At 47.5% G+C, this 15,220-nt stretch overlaps 5 protein-coding genes across 5 annotated transcripts; 3 read left to right on the top strand and 2 right to left on the bottom strand.

Annotated features, from left to right (window-relative positions):
• The first annotated feature begins 648 nt into the window (after window positions 1–648).
• On the top strand, window positions 649–2,695 carry BGW36DRAFT_67586 (putative fungal-specific transcription factor). The gene is made up of 2 exons (XM_046222509.1): window positions 649–2,123; window positions 2,180–2,695. The coding sequence occupies exons 1-2, from the start codon at window positions 879–881 to the stop codon at window positions 2,423–2,425; spliced, it is 1,491 nt and encodes a 496-aa protein (XP_046066414.1). The 5' UTR covers window positions 649–878; the 3' UTR covers window positions 2,426–2,695.
• A 2,383-nt stretch (window positions 2,696–5,078) lies between these two features.
• Window positions 5,079–6,984, top strand: BGW36DRAFT_351240 (uncharacterized protein). The gene is made up of 2 exons (XM_046213350.1): window positions 5,079–5,242; window positions 5,304–6,984. The coding sequence occupies exons 1-2, from the start codon at window positions 5,221–5,223 to the stop codon at window positions 6,614–6,616; spliced, it is 1,335 nt and encodes a 444-aa protein (XP_046066413.1). The 5' UTR covers window positions 5,079–5,220; the 3' UTR covers window positions 6,617–6,984.
• Window positions 6,699–8,786, bottom strand: BGW36DRAFT_440995 (uncharacterized protein). Its single transcript, XM_046221545.1, has 3 exons — window positions 8,642–8,786; window positions 8,035–8,570; window positions 6,699–7,979 (listed from the first exon to the last, which is right to left on the bottom strand). Exons 1-3 carry the CDS (start codon window positions 8,755–8,757, stop codon window positions 6,898–6,900), a joined length of 1,734 nt encoding a protein of 577 aa, XP_046066412.1. The 5' UTR covers window positions 8,758–8,786; the 3' UTR covers window positions 6,699–6,897.
• Window positions 8,787–9,446: 660 nt separating this feature from the next.
• On the top strand, window positions 9,447–11,983 carry BGW36DRAFT_420560 (alpha-L-fucosidase; the record flags this gene model as incomplete). The annotated part of the gene is made up of 3 exons (XM_046219507.1): window positions 9,447–9,533; window positions 9,594–10,651; window positions 10,720–11,983. The coding sequence occupies 3 exons, from the start codon at window positions 9,447–9,449 to the stop codon at window positions 11,981–11,983; spliced, it is 2,409 nt and encodes an 802-aa protein (XP_046066411.1).
• Window positions 11,984–12,126: 143 nt separating this feature from the next.
• On the bottom strand, window positions 12,127–14,361 carry BGW36DRAFT_351235 (amidase; the record flags this gene model as incomplete). The annotated part of the gene is made up of 5 exons (XM_046213349.1): window positions 12,127–12,560; window positions 12,653–12,758; window positions 12,832–13,522; window positions 13,603–13,904; window positions 13,954–14,361. 5 exons carry the CDS (start codon window positions 14,359–14,361, stop codon window positions 12,445–12,447), a joined length of 1,623 nt encoding a protein of 540 aa, XP_046066410.1. The 3' UTR covers window positions 12,127–12,444.
• Window positions 14,362–15,220: the final 859 nt, after the last annotated feature.

Genomic DNA, 15,220 nt, shown 5'->3' with positions numbered 1-15,220 from the left:
GATATTGGTACTTCCTACACTGTGTCTGTCTAGATGGATTTAGAACTAGCCAGCGATCTCCCAGCTGCCCCAAAGACCACTACGAAACGAAATCGAATCCCGCTTTCTTGTGCTCCATGCCGTGTGCGCAAGTATGTGTACTCTATTAGCGATTGGATTGAGAAATAATAAATACTTCTTTGCAGATTGCGGTGCGATCGTCAACAGCCTTGCCACAATTGCGTGGCGCGGGGATCCGGTAACCTGTGCATGTATGGAAATCGCGTGACACCGGGAGGAGATGTGAATGGCTTGGCATCTCAATACAGAGCCAAAAGTCCTATCCAGGGACGACTTCGTGACGAAGACCTTTTCTATAGAACTAGCACTCACTGGGATAGTGTCCTGGCAGAGGTGTGCCCTTACGAGTCGCGCTAAAACATGCTGTTAGATGCTGATGCAAACTCCAGTTGGCCGCTTTGACTCTAGATGATGAACTGCAAAGAGATACTCGTCCGCGAGTCCAGGGGGCTGGTTTATATAACGAGTCTCCCCCTGCAGCGAACGATTATCTGTTGACTGTAATGCCATCACGCTCCGCAGCGGACCAACTGATTTCAAGATTTTTTGATCCACACTGTTTTGTTGGTCCTATAACATGTAAGATCACTCATAATGTCTGTGCCATATCTAATTACTATCTCAGACATTCTCCACTACACGACCTTCATGAAAGAAGTTTGTGGCGATGCTCCTCGGAATGATTGATCGTCGCTGACGCCAAATAGTATCAGGAACACTGGAAGAATCCATCGTCAACTTCGCTATCATGGCTGGCACTTCTCTATGCCATCTTTAGCCTGGCAATCAAATTCAGTCCCACCACAAGCGACGACCACATGGGCTTGTCGGGGACACTGGCCACACTCTACCACACCTATTCCGGTCAATGCATCATGGGTATCGGTGCAAACAAAGCCAATTTACAGACCCTTCAATCCATGATCGCGCGCAGCGTATTTGGATTCTCTCACCGTGAGGACTGGGGGGCTGGCCTGATCCCAGACATCGGCGCTATAGTGCGAATTGCCATGCGACTAGGCCTGCACCGTGACCCATCTCATTTCTCCAATATGACACCGTTCCAAGGAGAAATGCGCCGTCGGATCTGGATCACGATCTCCCAGATTGACGTACTCTCATCCTTTCATCTGGGAATGCCGGCTGCTATCCGGATGGGAGATTGTGATACTGAGGATCCACGCAACCTGCTCGATACTGACCTTGAGGAAACAATTTCCGAGTTGCCGCCCTCGCGACCGTTCTCGCAGAATGTTCCACTGGGGTACATGCTTATAAAAAACAATATACTAGGCGTCATGAGGCGGGTTGTTGAATTCTTGAACTCCATACACACGGAGCCATACGAGAGGGTGCTGCAGCTTGATAAAGGCCTTGTTCAGGTGTATGCAATGATTCCCTCATATTTGCGACTCAACAACTGGGAGAATACGCACAAGGACCCTCCATATCTGGTTCTCCAGAAGGTTCAGTTGGACACGCTCTACCACCAGACGGTATCTGTGCTTCATCGGCGATATCTCCGAAAAGCGAGGACAGATTCCAAGTTTGCGCTCTCAGAGCAACGATGCGTTGATTCCTCAATGGTATTACTGAAACATCAATCCTCGATCTACAGGGAGGCTCAACCAGGAGGGTGTCTGAGCTCCATCTATGGATATACCATCGCCCCCGAGAGCGTGAACTTTACCCTTGCTGCTATGGTACTTTGCCTATATCTCCAGGACCGAACAAGAATAAAACGGAGGAAGCTCTTACATGCAAATACCAAAGATCAAGAGATCTTACGGGCTCTGGACACCTCGCACGCCATATGGAAAGATCTGTCGGACAAGCATCATGAGGCGGGCAAAGTAGCACATGTATTAGAAAAAATGCTGGAGTTACTGCGGCCAAGAATATCTCTTCATGACCGATTATCGGTCCTTGAACCGGGAGCAGCATTCAACTGCGAAGAAAGTACCTCTATTAGTGCTCAATCTACGATAATTTCTGAGCCAGGTTTTTATATTAATACAAACTTCACAGAAAGTGCTAATATGGAAATGAATGACTTTAATTGGGTACGCATCTATACACCGGATAGAATGGGAACCACTACTAATGTGTACTTCACCAGGATGCTTGGGACTCGTTTGTTCAAGATGACAATTTTGAGACGGCATATCTAGGCTTTATTGACCAAGAATCCTCCTTGCAGGCGGGGGGTCCCTTAGGCTCTGGCATTTCCCCATCCGCTGAAATGTTCACAACTCCGTGTGCAACATCTGAGCCATGGGACCAACAGCCTGAATCCATGCTTCAACCGCAGCTCGGGGCATTCCCTCTGCAACATATTTCTGAATCTTTCCATCCGTCTCCGTGACCTCCAACCCTCTAACAAGACCTTCAACATATTCCTTCACAGGCATCCCCTGTGGCTTCTTTCCACCAAAACGTTTTCTCAACTCATCAGCGTGCTCCAGGTCCAATTCGGTCTCCACGTACGGCGGAAGAATCTCCACAACACTGATGGCAGTATCCTTGAGCTGATTACGCAAGATAACGGTAAAATAATGTAGCGCCGATTTCGTTGCGCAGTAGACCGGGAACATAGTGACCGGAATCATCCCCAGGCCTGAGGTGACAAAGGCTAGAAGGCTGGCCTGGCTCGATCGTAAACCACGGAAGTGTTCAATGACACAGCGTGCCAGGACAGTCGGACCAGTGAGGTTGGTCGTGATCTCTTTGGTGATATTATCCGTTGTCGGGTATCCGTTGGCGGAGGCGTTTTCAGTGTTGTAATCTAGTAGAATCTGGACACCGGCATTGACAATGACCACATCAATTGCTGGAAACTTGGTGAATGCCTCATCAATCTTGCTTGGTAGAGTGGGGAGGTCTTGTATATCTATCTTATCATATGTTAGTGTTGAAGTAGATCACGCGCCGTAGAGTTGCATACCTGGATAGAGCCCATTCCCGGTAGCTGAGCTGCTAAAGCATCCAGTCTTGCCGTCCGACGGCCCGAGACGATGACATGCTTGCCTTGTGAATGGTATTGGCGGGCAAGTTCCTCGCCAATTCCTGAAGTGGCTCCAACGATCAGAACTGTTTGAAAGGCAGTCATGGTGTAGATGTTTCAGGCATCTGAGATTATGTACACCAGTTTGACATTCAGTGTGAAATGGAATGCAAGTATATATAGCTTTTGGGATACCATAATTTCAACTATAGTCTGAAGTAACTGGTCGTATAGAGTCACTACTCTTCCACGGGGTTAAGTTCGTTGACGCTGGCATCTAGCCTAACTGAGCCTTTACTTAATTACCACGGGCTTACCTCCATGGACTTAAGAAGTGGCGCTTTAGTGGATGTTCCTTACTGGCTATGTGGACCCTTCGATTTTGTCTGAGGCTCTGGGCCAATAAAATGATCCACTATTCTTATGAGCATTTTCGGCGATCTATTTGTTATTAATTTTATTATGTACGCGGCTTCAATATCTTCAGTCGAGTTTTTATGTTAAGTATGTAGTAGATGTATTAGGTCCCCTGTAGCGTCAAGCCTTGACCTCAGGCCATCGTAGTAGTGCTGCGCCGGCGGCCCTAGAGACCACTGTACTCAGCAGCGAGAGCTCACATGTGTCGGATTTAGCACCGGTCATGGACCCATAAAATTATGTAAATTGAAAAGAAAATGTTTGACATTATGTTATGTCTCTCTGCTTGATTGATGATGACAAACTTGTCCTTCTGATATGGGGATTGTCCTCTATTTTGATCTATTTTGAAGAACGCAAGTCCCTCGCACTGACGCATCGCAATGGCGACGCATTTCTCCCTGAATAGTCGACTCGGAACCTTATTTTCTAACACCATCCGTCCCGGCCCTGATACATTATCAAGCTAGCTTGGCCTTGACCAGCTCTTAAGCACTCGAGCTCTCAATTTCTTGTCCTGTTTTCTCTTTCTTTCTTATCTGTCAGATATTCATAGTGGTAATAGCCTGCTTAGCCCGCGGGAGCACCTGTGACATAACAAGATTGCATGGTCTCTATGCGCAGAGATATGATTGTTTCTTGTTGCCGACCTTGTTGGCGACTGCCCTGCCGTTCTGCTCATAGTCTGAGGAAAAGTGCGTCTTTGACGGTCTGTCCGCCGCTACCACGCCTTCGGACGCTGCATGCACTGACGGGCTTGGCCATAAAGCGCGATATTGGCACCCACTTCGGAAGATGTAGCAGAGATTTGTACCTTTCCTTGGTTTGTCGCGGCATAGTTAATATAAGTTAAACTTTAAGAAGTGGAATATCTTTTTTTATCATTTGATGACACTTCAATGAGGTGCTCTTTGCCAATCGTAAGCAATGTGATTATAGGGATTATGATCACGCGTTTGCAGTCTAAATTATATGATGGCATAATGCGTAGATTACACTTCTTGGCTTCACTCATTAGCTCGCTTCAGTAAATCTAAACCTTAGTGCTGAAATTGGTGATACATATATTTAATAAGAGAAGATTTGACGCTAACCAAGTACCACGGTGAAGGGGATGATATTAACATTCCGTGCTATAATTGGATTTTAGTTGGCTTGGACTCCTCGGAGGATACCACGTATCTGATATTGGGCAAATGGGAGGGTTGGGTTAATATAGCCCAGGCTGGAAGGCGTTAGCAAAAACTGACATTGGCACAGCCAGCGTAATTATCTCCACCGAATTTGGCCCTAATTTCTGACCACGGCCAAGAGTAGCTTAGCGCGCCAACGGCCGACTAAAGTGAGGACTCTGTCCGAGTTTCTGAGTAGGAACACGTCCATGACTGCGTCCAATCACTCCTTGACAGCTCGCAGAGCAGTGACCAACAGTTTCGAGGATTTCCACTACGATGCTCTCGAAGTAGCGCGAGGTTGACTCTATGCTGCGCCACGGTGGCTCGACTGGCGGCTCAGCCTTGTGGAGCCTGAGCGTGTGGCGCCAAGCTCTTGGTTGACCAATGGATGCTCTATGACGCAGCTGCCTCGCGAACGGGCGCCAGTGGGATGGCGGGGTCTCTCGTATATATATTGTTGATGGCGCCGCTTGTCCAGATGCTTCGTATTTCACCATCATCGCCGTTTGGTGATACATACTTGTCTTTTTATCACATTCTTATAGAACTTCTAAGCATAACACAATGTCGTACAATAGACCGCCTCGTGAGTATCCCGTCTAATCACATCCTGTGAAAGAAACACAGCTGACAAGGTCAACAAACAGCGGGCCCCCCTCCAGGCGGCTATCCTCCACAAGGCCACCCGCCGTATCCTCAGCATCAACCCTACGGACCTCCCGGCGGGCCTCCTCCGCAAGGAGGATACCATCCTCCTCAACAGAGCGGTTATCCCCCTGGCCCTGGCGGCCCTCCTGGTCCCTACGGCGCACCTCCGCAGGGACCTCCTCAAGGATATCCGCCACAGGGATACCCTCCACAGCAGCAAAGTTATGGCTATCCACCTCCAGGGCCTTATGGTCAACCTCCTCCAGGCGCATACGGAGCCCCTCCACCTCAGCAGGGATATCCTCAGCAGGGTTTTGGGGGTGCCCCGCGACCAGTCCAAGGACCTCCGGCAGCCCCCTCACTGGGCTACGTTCCCAACCAGACGGCCCCTGGCGATTTCACTCCCCAGGCCAATGCTCTACGCAAGGCCATGAAAGGCTTCGGTACGGATGAAGCCACTCTAATCAGCGTTCTTGTGGCATTGGATCCTCTTCAAATGGCATCTGTTCGCGAAGCCTACACCCGTCATATCAATCGTGATTTATACAAAGACGTGAAGAGCGAGACAGGCGGGTATTTCGAACAGGGATTACTTGCTATTATTGATGGACCATTGGTGAACGATGCAAAGCTTGTCCGCGATGCAGTCAAGGGATTGGGTACAAAAGAATGGTTGTTGAATGACGTGCTGTTGGGCCGGTCCAATGCCGATCTTCGAGAGATTAAAAACGCATACCAACGCCTACATAACCGCAGTTTGCAAAAGGACGTGGAAGATGATTTATCCGCCGAGACCAAGAATCTTTTCTTGCATGTTATTTCGGCAACGCGTCACGAAGAATCCCAGCCTATCGATCACAATGCTATCGAAAGTGAAGTCAGGAGCATCCATGGCGCGACATCTGGTCGAGTGATCAATAATGTGGCTGAGATATGTGCCATTTTTGCAAAGAGTTCAGACAATGAATTACGCGCCATCAACCACACGTTCCACCAGCGCTACAACTCTGATTTAGAGAAACATATCGAGAAGAATATCTCTGGACATATGAAGGATGCTCTTCTGTACATGCTGCGGACAGCCGCAGACCCGGCGCTTCGAGACGCTATCGCCTTGGAAGAAGCTATGGCTGGAGCTGGCACTAAGGACTTCAAGCTTGTAGTGCGGATTGTACGACTGCACTGGAACAAGGTTCACCTAGATCAGGTGAAGAAGGCATATCATCACCATTACAAACGCGACCTACGCCAGCGCGTCCAGGGTGAAGTGAGTGGAGATTACCAAAAGCTCATGCTTGGGCTTTTGGGCTAGTCTATGCCACTTCACTGCCTTGTGGAAGTAGTACCTTGTCAATAATCCATCCCAGACATGTTTATTGCTTTGTATTCATACTATTTTGTATATAACAATTCCTTGACTCGCCAGTCACTTCACGTTTTAACTTTGGTCAATGACTGTACGGACATGAGTTTTAATGGATATACATACCCTTTGTGCTCTTCATAATTGTTTGCTTTGTCCATGGTTCTGCCTTATTCAGACGCGCAATAGATTGAACAGAATACGGAAAGTTAAAGCTAGACTCAACCGCCCTACTTCAAATCCACCACCAGAATCGATACACCCAGTCCTGCAATCCCACTAGCCCACAAGGACTCTTCAGCAACCTTCCAAACCGTCTCACCCCAGAGTGTGTTGGTTATCGACTTCACTGATCTCTTCTTAGGCAAACTAACACTAACGGTTCGAGGCACGCTTCCGTAATTCAAATTGACAATACTAATCAACATCTGATCGCCCATCACCCACGCAGCAGCATCCACCCTCTCTCCACCAGCCACTGTCAACTGTTGCACAATTGGTGCACCGACCAAGAAACCTGCCACACGCTCACTCGTTAGAACAGCCGCCAGCGCGTCCGTTGCACTTAGAATGTCTGTCGATGTCGGGAAATCCCACATCACAATACCCTTTGCAGCATGGTTAATGCTGAGCATAGTCATGACAACTTCCTCATCTGCAGTTGGATAGCGTGTCCAAAACGTCTCATTGCCAAACGCTTGTGGTGCACCCCAGTGGGTTTTCGGCCATCCGATGATCTCGTCAAAATGCGCGAAATTGTCAAGTCGGTCAGAAATGTCTTCGAAACGGCCGTTGCAGTCATCACATCCGCAGCACCCGTATGTCGTATTGCAGGGCGTGTCGTAGACGGTGGACCAGCTAGTGTTGGTTGAGATAGGGTAGACGTCTGACAAGATGATATCGGCCCCAGATGCATAATCCTCGTAATAGAAATCGTAGCAGTTTAGAGCTAATGACACAGGATGATACAGATCTAGTGAGCGGATGGTGTCGTATGCAATACCGGTCGAGTTGATTGGGTTGCTTTTTCCATCGGGCTCGTCACCGGTATACCAGAGCAAAATGGATGGGTGGGAACGCAGGCGGGTGACTTGGTCGATCATCGTGGTCAGGTTTGTATAATCCCAACGCACGTCATATTGGAAGTATAAGCCGAGCTCATCGGCGCGTTGCAGATATGGCTCAAATTCATCCCAAGGAAAAGGCGTGTCGCCAAAGTCACCTGTTGGGACGATGTGGATGACGTTGTATCCTCGAGAAGCAAATTCGTCTAGTGTGGATACATTTGCGTTCCAGTAGAGAGACCATTGGACTGGAAATTGTCAGTTGTTTTTCTTTTTGCTGTATTCAATGTCCACTCCACTAACCGTAATATGTGTAGGGGAAAATCGGTGTCCATTCAGTCTCCTCGCCTTTGATAACAGCCAGCCCGCCGTAGAGATGGTCAAGTCTTGTGGAACTTCCACCATCTGTACGTTGTGGAAGTCTATACAACTGAGTTGTCGCTACAAATGTTATTTTCTTATCTCCATGGTCCAAAGACGCGCTGAGGGTAATATTATAAGGAGTCAGACGGGCTGGGAACTGTTCCAGACTAATATTGAGCTCATTATCCCGTGTGTCCAACGATATTTGCTGCTCTTTCGTTCCCATTGAAATCAGATTTTCGTCCGAAGTAACTTCGATGGATAAATGCGAATGATGAACCAGTGAATCGACACTTGACTTGGTACAGGGCAATTTTTCGCCACTAAGATACGACACGGCTGCATCCACGAGAAGGCTTCCTTCAGAGTCGCTAGAAATGTAAATACTCATCCGTGGTTTGACTTTGAGATCCAGCAGCGGTGTTGAGGACAGGGAGGGCTCCTCAAACCACCCACCTGGATTCAAAGATTCATTGCTTTCAACCCGGAGGGGCAGAGACGTTAGTACAATTTGACTACCAAATACACATCTTTAGCTCCATCTTACCTAGCGCGATATGCCTTTCCACACCAGATGTCTACTCCGGCCGGATTGTTAAATGAAAGGCCCAAGGGAAGGTTGGCCAGAGCAGCAACAGCCGAGAATAATGATTTCGTCAACATTAGATTGGTATACCATTCAGTATCTTCAACATTTCATTACGAAAGTACGAGAAAATCGAGTATTCGCATCCCATTTAATTACAGTTCTCACTCTGCAAGATCCCTGTCTACTTCAGCTGCCACATAACTGCTAATCATCCTGACAACCGCATTTCCCCTCAGTTGTTTACCAATACCTGGGAATTTAGGTCTCAGTTGCATCGGCTCAAAGCGACACGATGTAACCATAATTAACTTTAGATAGACAAATCTAAATGACTCTACTAGTGCTTAGAGTGTCGATCCCCAAGATTTAATGACAATTGAATCAATCTTCAGTCAAAACCGACCCAGGACATGCGGGCAGAACGACCCACCAGGCACGCTTTGCCCTCTTTGCAGCAAAATCGGGTGAAACTCCGATGTTCTTTCGGTAGATGACGAATTTCCCTATCTGCCCCGATTCTCGCACTATAATAGCAGAGGTAGGATATCTAATTAACCGACATTGAAGCGGCGAATGGCATGAGTCAATATTTATTTCTTTCTGGATGCTTACGATGTCACTGTGCCATTTCACAGCGGGGTCTGTTGATAGGAAAGATTCTAATCGTTACGGTGTGAGATTGTTGTGAAGAATATTGAAAATAAGAAGAAATTCGGCGTCTGTTTCAGCGGGTTGCAGTGATTCGTTGAGCTTCAAGTGCAAAATGAAGGTTGAAACATCCTATCTGTTGGCGTTGGTGCTTGGATTGTCTCCAACAGCCGCTGCTAAAGATCCTCGGTCCATTGGAGAAGTGAGAGCTCATGTTAACCATAACTAAATATGGATGTCATTGACGGAAGTTGAAAAATAGCAATCAACCTCGGTCTCACTAGAGTCTTACTTCAACAATAAAGCATTCGGCGCTCAGCCCGGAGATGCAGCTTTTGATGCTCTAAATGAATCATATCCAGACCCTGCCATCATCGGTATCACTGGTGGAATATACACATCTACCAAAACTGGTGTCGTCTATGAATTCCCAGGCCTTCAGCCGGATCCATCAAAGCCAGACAATGTGATCTGCTCAGGCCAGGAGATTGCTTTACCTAAATCACGCAAGAACTCAAAATATTTCTCTGCATCTATGTTAGTATCCTCAGATGTTGAGTTGTCCACTGTATCCGGGAATGTGACATACACGTATGCGGATGGCTCGACGTTGGTGTCCGAGTTGCGTAGTTTACCATGGTGGGCATTTCTCACCATCAACCGAGGCGAGATTATTTTCCCATATCGATTCACCAGTAACGACACAAATTGGAATACCTCGCATATTTTTGAGTACACTGCATCATTAGATCCGAGCAAGGACCTCCAGTCTATTACACTTCCAGACACTTCTAATGCCACCACTGGTAGACTGCACGTCTTTTCCGTGTCCTTGTGGGAATCTTCCAAGGCCAGATCGTCTGCTCAAGTTCAATTCGTACGACCAACTCAGAAATGGACTGAAAAAGGGAACCAGGTGATCGAACTCACCATCAATAATCCTGGTTTAGAATGCATATCGGGTCAGGGAGTAGGGGTCTCTTTATCAATGCTTGGAGTTGAAACAGTAGAGCCAGGCCATATCAAACGTCTCTGCCCCGGAGACCAGAAACGCGTAGATATTGGCGTTAAGGGCGCTGCGAATGGATCTGCTGATGTTCTTCTTACTTATGGCCCATACTCTACTGATGAACAGCACATTACGAATGTTTCCATCTCTGGATTGACTGAGTGGACTTCTGATCTGTCGAGTCTTGCACAGCACGAAAGTCCGCAGTGGTATGATGATGCCAAATTTGGAATTTTCATCCATTGGAGCGCGTTTTCGGTTCCAGGTTGGGGTAACTCAACTCCGTACGAGAGCTATGCAGAGTGGTTTTGGTGAGTTCTTCTTTTTTATATAGTATCGGAGCGTGGCGAGGCCAATATCTAATACTCACTATGATTAGGTGGTACTCAACCCATCGGCCAGCAGACAAGTCAGACTTCTATGATTATCGTCTTCGCACATTTGGCCCTGATTGGAACTATGACGATTCATTCCAAAACTTCACAGCTGCGAAATGGGATCCAAAAGAATGGGTCGATCTCATTTATGCATCTGGAGCCAAGTACTTTGTTCTCACGACGAAACACCACGACGGCTTTGCTCTATTCAACACGTCGCGCACCACCGACCGCAATGCTTTGCTCTATGGGCCTCAGCGTGATCTTCTCAAGGATCTCTTCACTGCGGCCGAAACATACCAGCCAAGTCTCCGACGCGGTACCTATTTCTCTCTGCCTGAATGGTTTAACCCAGATTTCGCACCGTACGGTTTCGCTCAACTCGGCGGAAACGCATCGACCAGCTGGCCCGGTATCATTGCCCGAAACCCCTACACGGGTCTTGACGAGCCGTATACAGGCCGCCTCCCCATCGACGACTTCATCACCGACCTGATGGTACCGCAAATGGAGATTCTTGCGTATGACTACTCAACTGATATCATGTGGTGCGACTGCGGCGCTGCCAACGGAACAGCCCCCTTCGCCGCATCCTGGTGGAATCAAGCTCGGTCTCAGAACCGCCAGGTCACAATCAATTCTCGATGTGGTCTTGCCGAAGTCGCCGATTTCGATACACCGGAATACGCAACATTTTCCTCTGCCCAGCTCCGCAAGTGGGAATCAAACGAAGGCATGGACCCGTATAGCTACGGGTACAATCGAGCTACGGCAGACAGCGCATATATGAATGCTACCACGATCGTTCAAGACCTTGTGGACATGGTAAGCAAAAATGGGAATTTCCTACTTGATATTGGACCCCGTGCAGACGGCACTATTGTCGAGAGGGAGGCACAGAATCTGCGTGAAGCTGGAGAATGGATTCATGCACACGAGGAAGCGATTTTTAATACAACATATTGGTTCGTTATGTCGGAGCTTGTTGCGGATGGGAACAATGTCAGATTCACGCAAACTGATGATGCGTTTTATATTCTCTTTTTGGATAAACCTACGCAAGAGAAGGTTTACCTCGATACACCATTGCCATTGTTGCGGGGAGATGTGGTTACCGTCGTTGGAATGGGGGCACATTCCTCGCAAATTGAATGGGTGAAGGAGCATAAGAAAGGATCCGGCAATGGGTTTACTTTTTTAATTCCCGAGGGTGTCTGGGAGGAGGAAAAATATTGCTGGGTTTTGAAAATTTCTTATAAAGCTTAAAGTCAAGAGGTCTGCGTGTATATTGCTGCCAAGATAGTTAGCAATTCAGGATACCTAGGTAGCATATACATGAAAGAGATGTGCAGCTACCTCTACTGGATTATAACCACTTCTTGTCACTTTTACATTAGATCGTGTCATTGGCCAAATATCTTCCACTGATCTATAAACTTCATCAATTTCTCGTTACTTTCAAATATTCCAATTGCAATGATGGCTAGACGCAAATGTCCCAGGATCGGGACCGTGATAACGCCTAAAACATTGCATCGTGTCGAGCAGGCGTACTCGACTCCTAACCCCAGTGTAGTATAATCTGATTGTATGTAGGAATGGAAACCGAAAAAAATAATTCTCAGAAGGAAACCGGCATATGGGAAGCGTGGAAAGCTCTAATTCAATCAATCAACTACTCAATGCTTCTTCACGATGGCTGACATGCAAACTTTGAAGCCTAAGTATCAAGCTTTCAATACAGTATCAATCATTTCAACGTCCTTCAATAACTGTTCGTCACCGAGCCGTGGTCCAACGAGTTGGATAGCAACGGGGGCTCCTGCCATGCGAACCGGGTCATCTGATATCACAATTAGTTTTTTCTGCCTGCTGGGACGAAACCATACGCATGAATTACGATGCATGTCAAAGTTTAGAAAAATTGTTGCTTACACATGGCCTCATTTTGGGCATCCAACTCAGACTGAGGGTTGAAAGAAGTGTCTTTTGGATCTTTCTCCGGGTCTGCGGTTGTGAAAGGAACAATACAGGCCGGGTACTGCAGGCATGATGTTAGTCAAGGGATCCTTGGCCAGGCTGTTTCAAGAGGCGAAGAGAACACAGGCACTCACATCTACTACGTTCCATGCAACAGTGTACATATAGTTGACCCATTCATTAGGTGTAACGGCCGTGTGAGGTCCTGCTGGGCCCAAGACAACATCCACCTTTGCTGCTTGCCACGCATCTAACATCTTTTTTTGCATCTCGATTTTCTTCGCGTTGAAAGCCCATGCTTCCTCAAACGTTTTCCGCTGCTTATCCCAGAAGCCAGACTTCAGTACTGACACCACCGGCGGCTCACCTGCTTCCTCCATTTGTCCTTTGGCATATGATAGCCCGTCAAGGGAGAGCAGCTCATGGGACAAGTTCCGAATTTCGGTGAAATCCGGGGGAACAAACTCCCGGACCTCAAATCCGGCTTCTTTGAGTTTGGCGACGGCTTCCTTGATGGCTCTGCGGACTGGAGGGTGTGGTGTGCATTTTCCACTCTCTGTAAATACACCAACTACTGGCTTCCGATCTGATGTGTCGCATTCGGACTTCTGTGGTACCAACGCCGGGTCGTAATTCCATGGTTTTGCATCGCGAATAACTCGGTAGAAGAGCGTGAGATCTCGCGCTGAATTTCCCATGGGTCCACAGACAGCTGGAATACCAGTATTCATGCCAGGCCAGTTAGATGCGGCATAGTTGATCATAGGGAAAATGCCGTTTGAAGGCTTGAATCCGTAAACACCATTAGCCGCACAGGGGCATCTGCTCACTCGTCTTGATTAGCAAATGACAGTACCACAAGCCGGATGTCTTCATGGAAATTGGTAATATCGGACCCTACTCACCGAATAGACCCAGCAACATCTGTGCCTATACCAAGTGCGCTACCTTTATAAGCTAATACTGAGCCCTCTCCTCCACTGCTCCCACCACAATTCAAATGAGAAACAACGGGGTTCTTCGTTTGGCCAAAGACATTGTTGTGTGCTTCTGCAGCCAACATGCTTTGAGGTATATTTGTCTTGGCGATGAATACCGCGCCCTCGGCGTTAAGGAGTTGGATCAAGTAAGAATCGAAGGTTGCTGGATCGAAACACCGAGTAATATATGCATTGCTAGAGTCGAATCCCTTCAAATGGAAGCATTCCTACTCGGAGTCAATGATGCGCTGAGATAGCAAGAGGTGCACAATCTACCTTGCAAGTCATGGGTACCCCGTGTAGGCGGCCTACTGGCTTGCCTGTTTTCTTAAATTCTTCATCCAACTTCCTAGAGTCTTCAATTGCTTCCAGAAATCTTATTTCGGTCAGGCAGCTGAGGAGCTGTTGTGCGATGGCTGCCCGCTTGCAATACGCTGTTGTTACTTCAACGGCAGTATAGGTACCCTTTGCGACCTCGGCAGCCAGGTCTGTTGCATCGTACTCGTCAGTGATCTTCAGCTCTTTGGCAGTTAGAATACCGCAGGAAGCTGCGATTGGTCGCAAGTCAACGGTTGTCTCGGCATTTTTCAGCACCTTTTCTGAGAGCTTCCATTCGGAGGGGATTCGGGACGCTTGCTCAGCTTTCTTGTCCGCGGCAATCTCTTGCCACGGTTTTGGGGTCATCACAGAGCCCATTATGGCGCAGCCCAACCCAAATGATATGTTTAATGAAAGAAAAGCAAAATTCTAAGCCCCAGCAATCAGGATACGGAGAGCTCTGGATTTATGTTAGCCGATGTATAATTTCCAACAATTCTAAGAGTGAAAAAAATTGCAGGGTTGAAAGTTGCCAAGTGCAGGGTAAATAGTCGGGCTGACGTGGCTGTGAATTAGCAATCCCGGTCATGTTGTGCTACCAAGCAGACACATCCATTAGTTATAGGTCATTGGGGAGTTGATCGTCAAGGCAATAAGCGGAGATAGCAAGTGGCCATCGTGGGCATTGTGGATCTTATTACTCCGCATACATCATCTAAGGAAGATGCAGACCCGTATCTTGTAAGTACAGACACGAAGTCTCCACCTGTACTCAGTACCCCCGGGTATACCTCGGGAGCGTCTTAACATACGGAGAGGCTATCTTAAAAGCAGGGGGTATGCTAACTGTAGTAGTAACATTTGCGGAAGTTAGCTTTTACATATAGGAATTATTATCCATCAACCATATGGCTGCGCTACAGAACTGCAGGTAGAGATAGCAAGCAGTTATTTCCAGCGTAACATTTTGTACAAATATGGAGTAGCCTCAAATTAATGAGCCTTAACTTGGCAAACGGACTCCGTAGTGCTGATTTCTTATCGGTACTTAAGCTATCTATATAGTGGGGTTGTCAGTTGATAGCTAACGACGACGCTATCAGTCACTTTCAAAATAGGCTTAGCCTATTACCCTTTGTCTATTCTTACGAGATCAGAATCTAATACCTTATGGACCAGTAATTATTAAGTCATTTGCGTTTGGGCTTCATGCATATCCGGAAAA

This window comes from Talaromyces proteolyticus, assembly GCF_021365285.1.
Source record: "Talaromyces proteolyticus strain PMI_201 chromosome Unknown BGW36scaffold_14, whole genome shotgun sequence".
Classification (NCBI taxonomy): domain Eukaryota; kingdom Fungi; phylum Ascomycota; class Eurotiomycetes; order Eurotiales; family Trichocomaceae; genus Talaromyces; species Talaromyces proteolyticus.
This window is presented reverse-complemented; position numbering and strand designations above follow the sequence as displayed.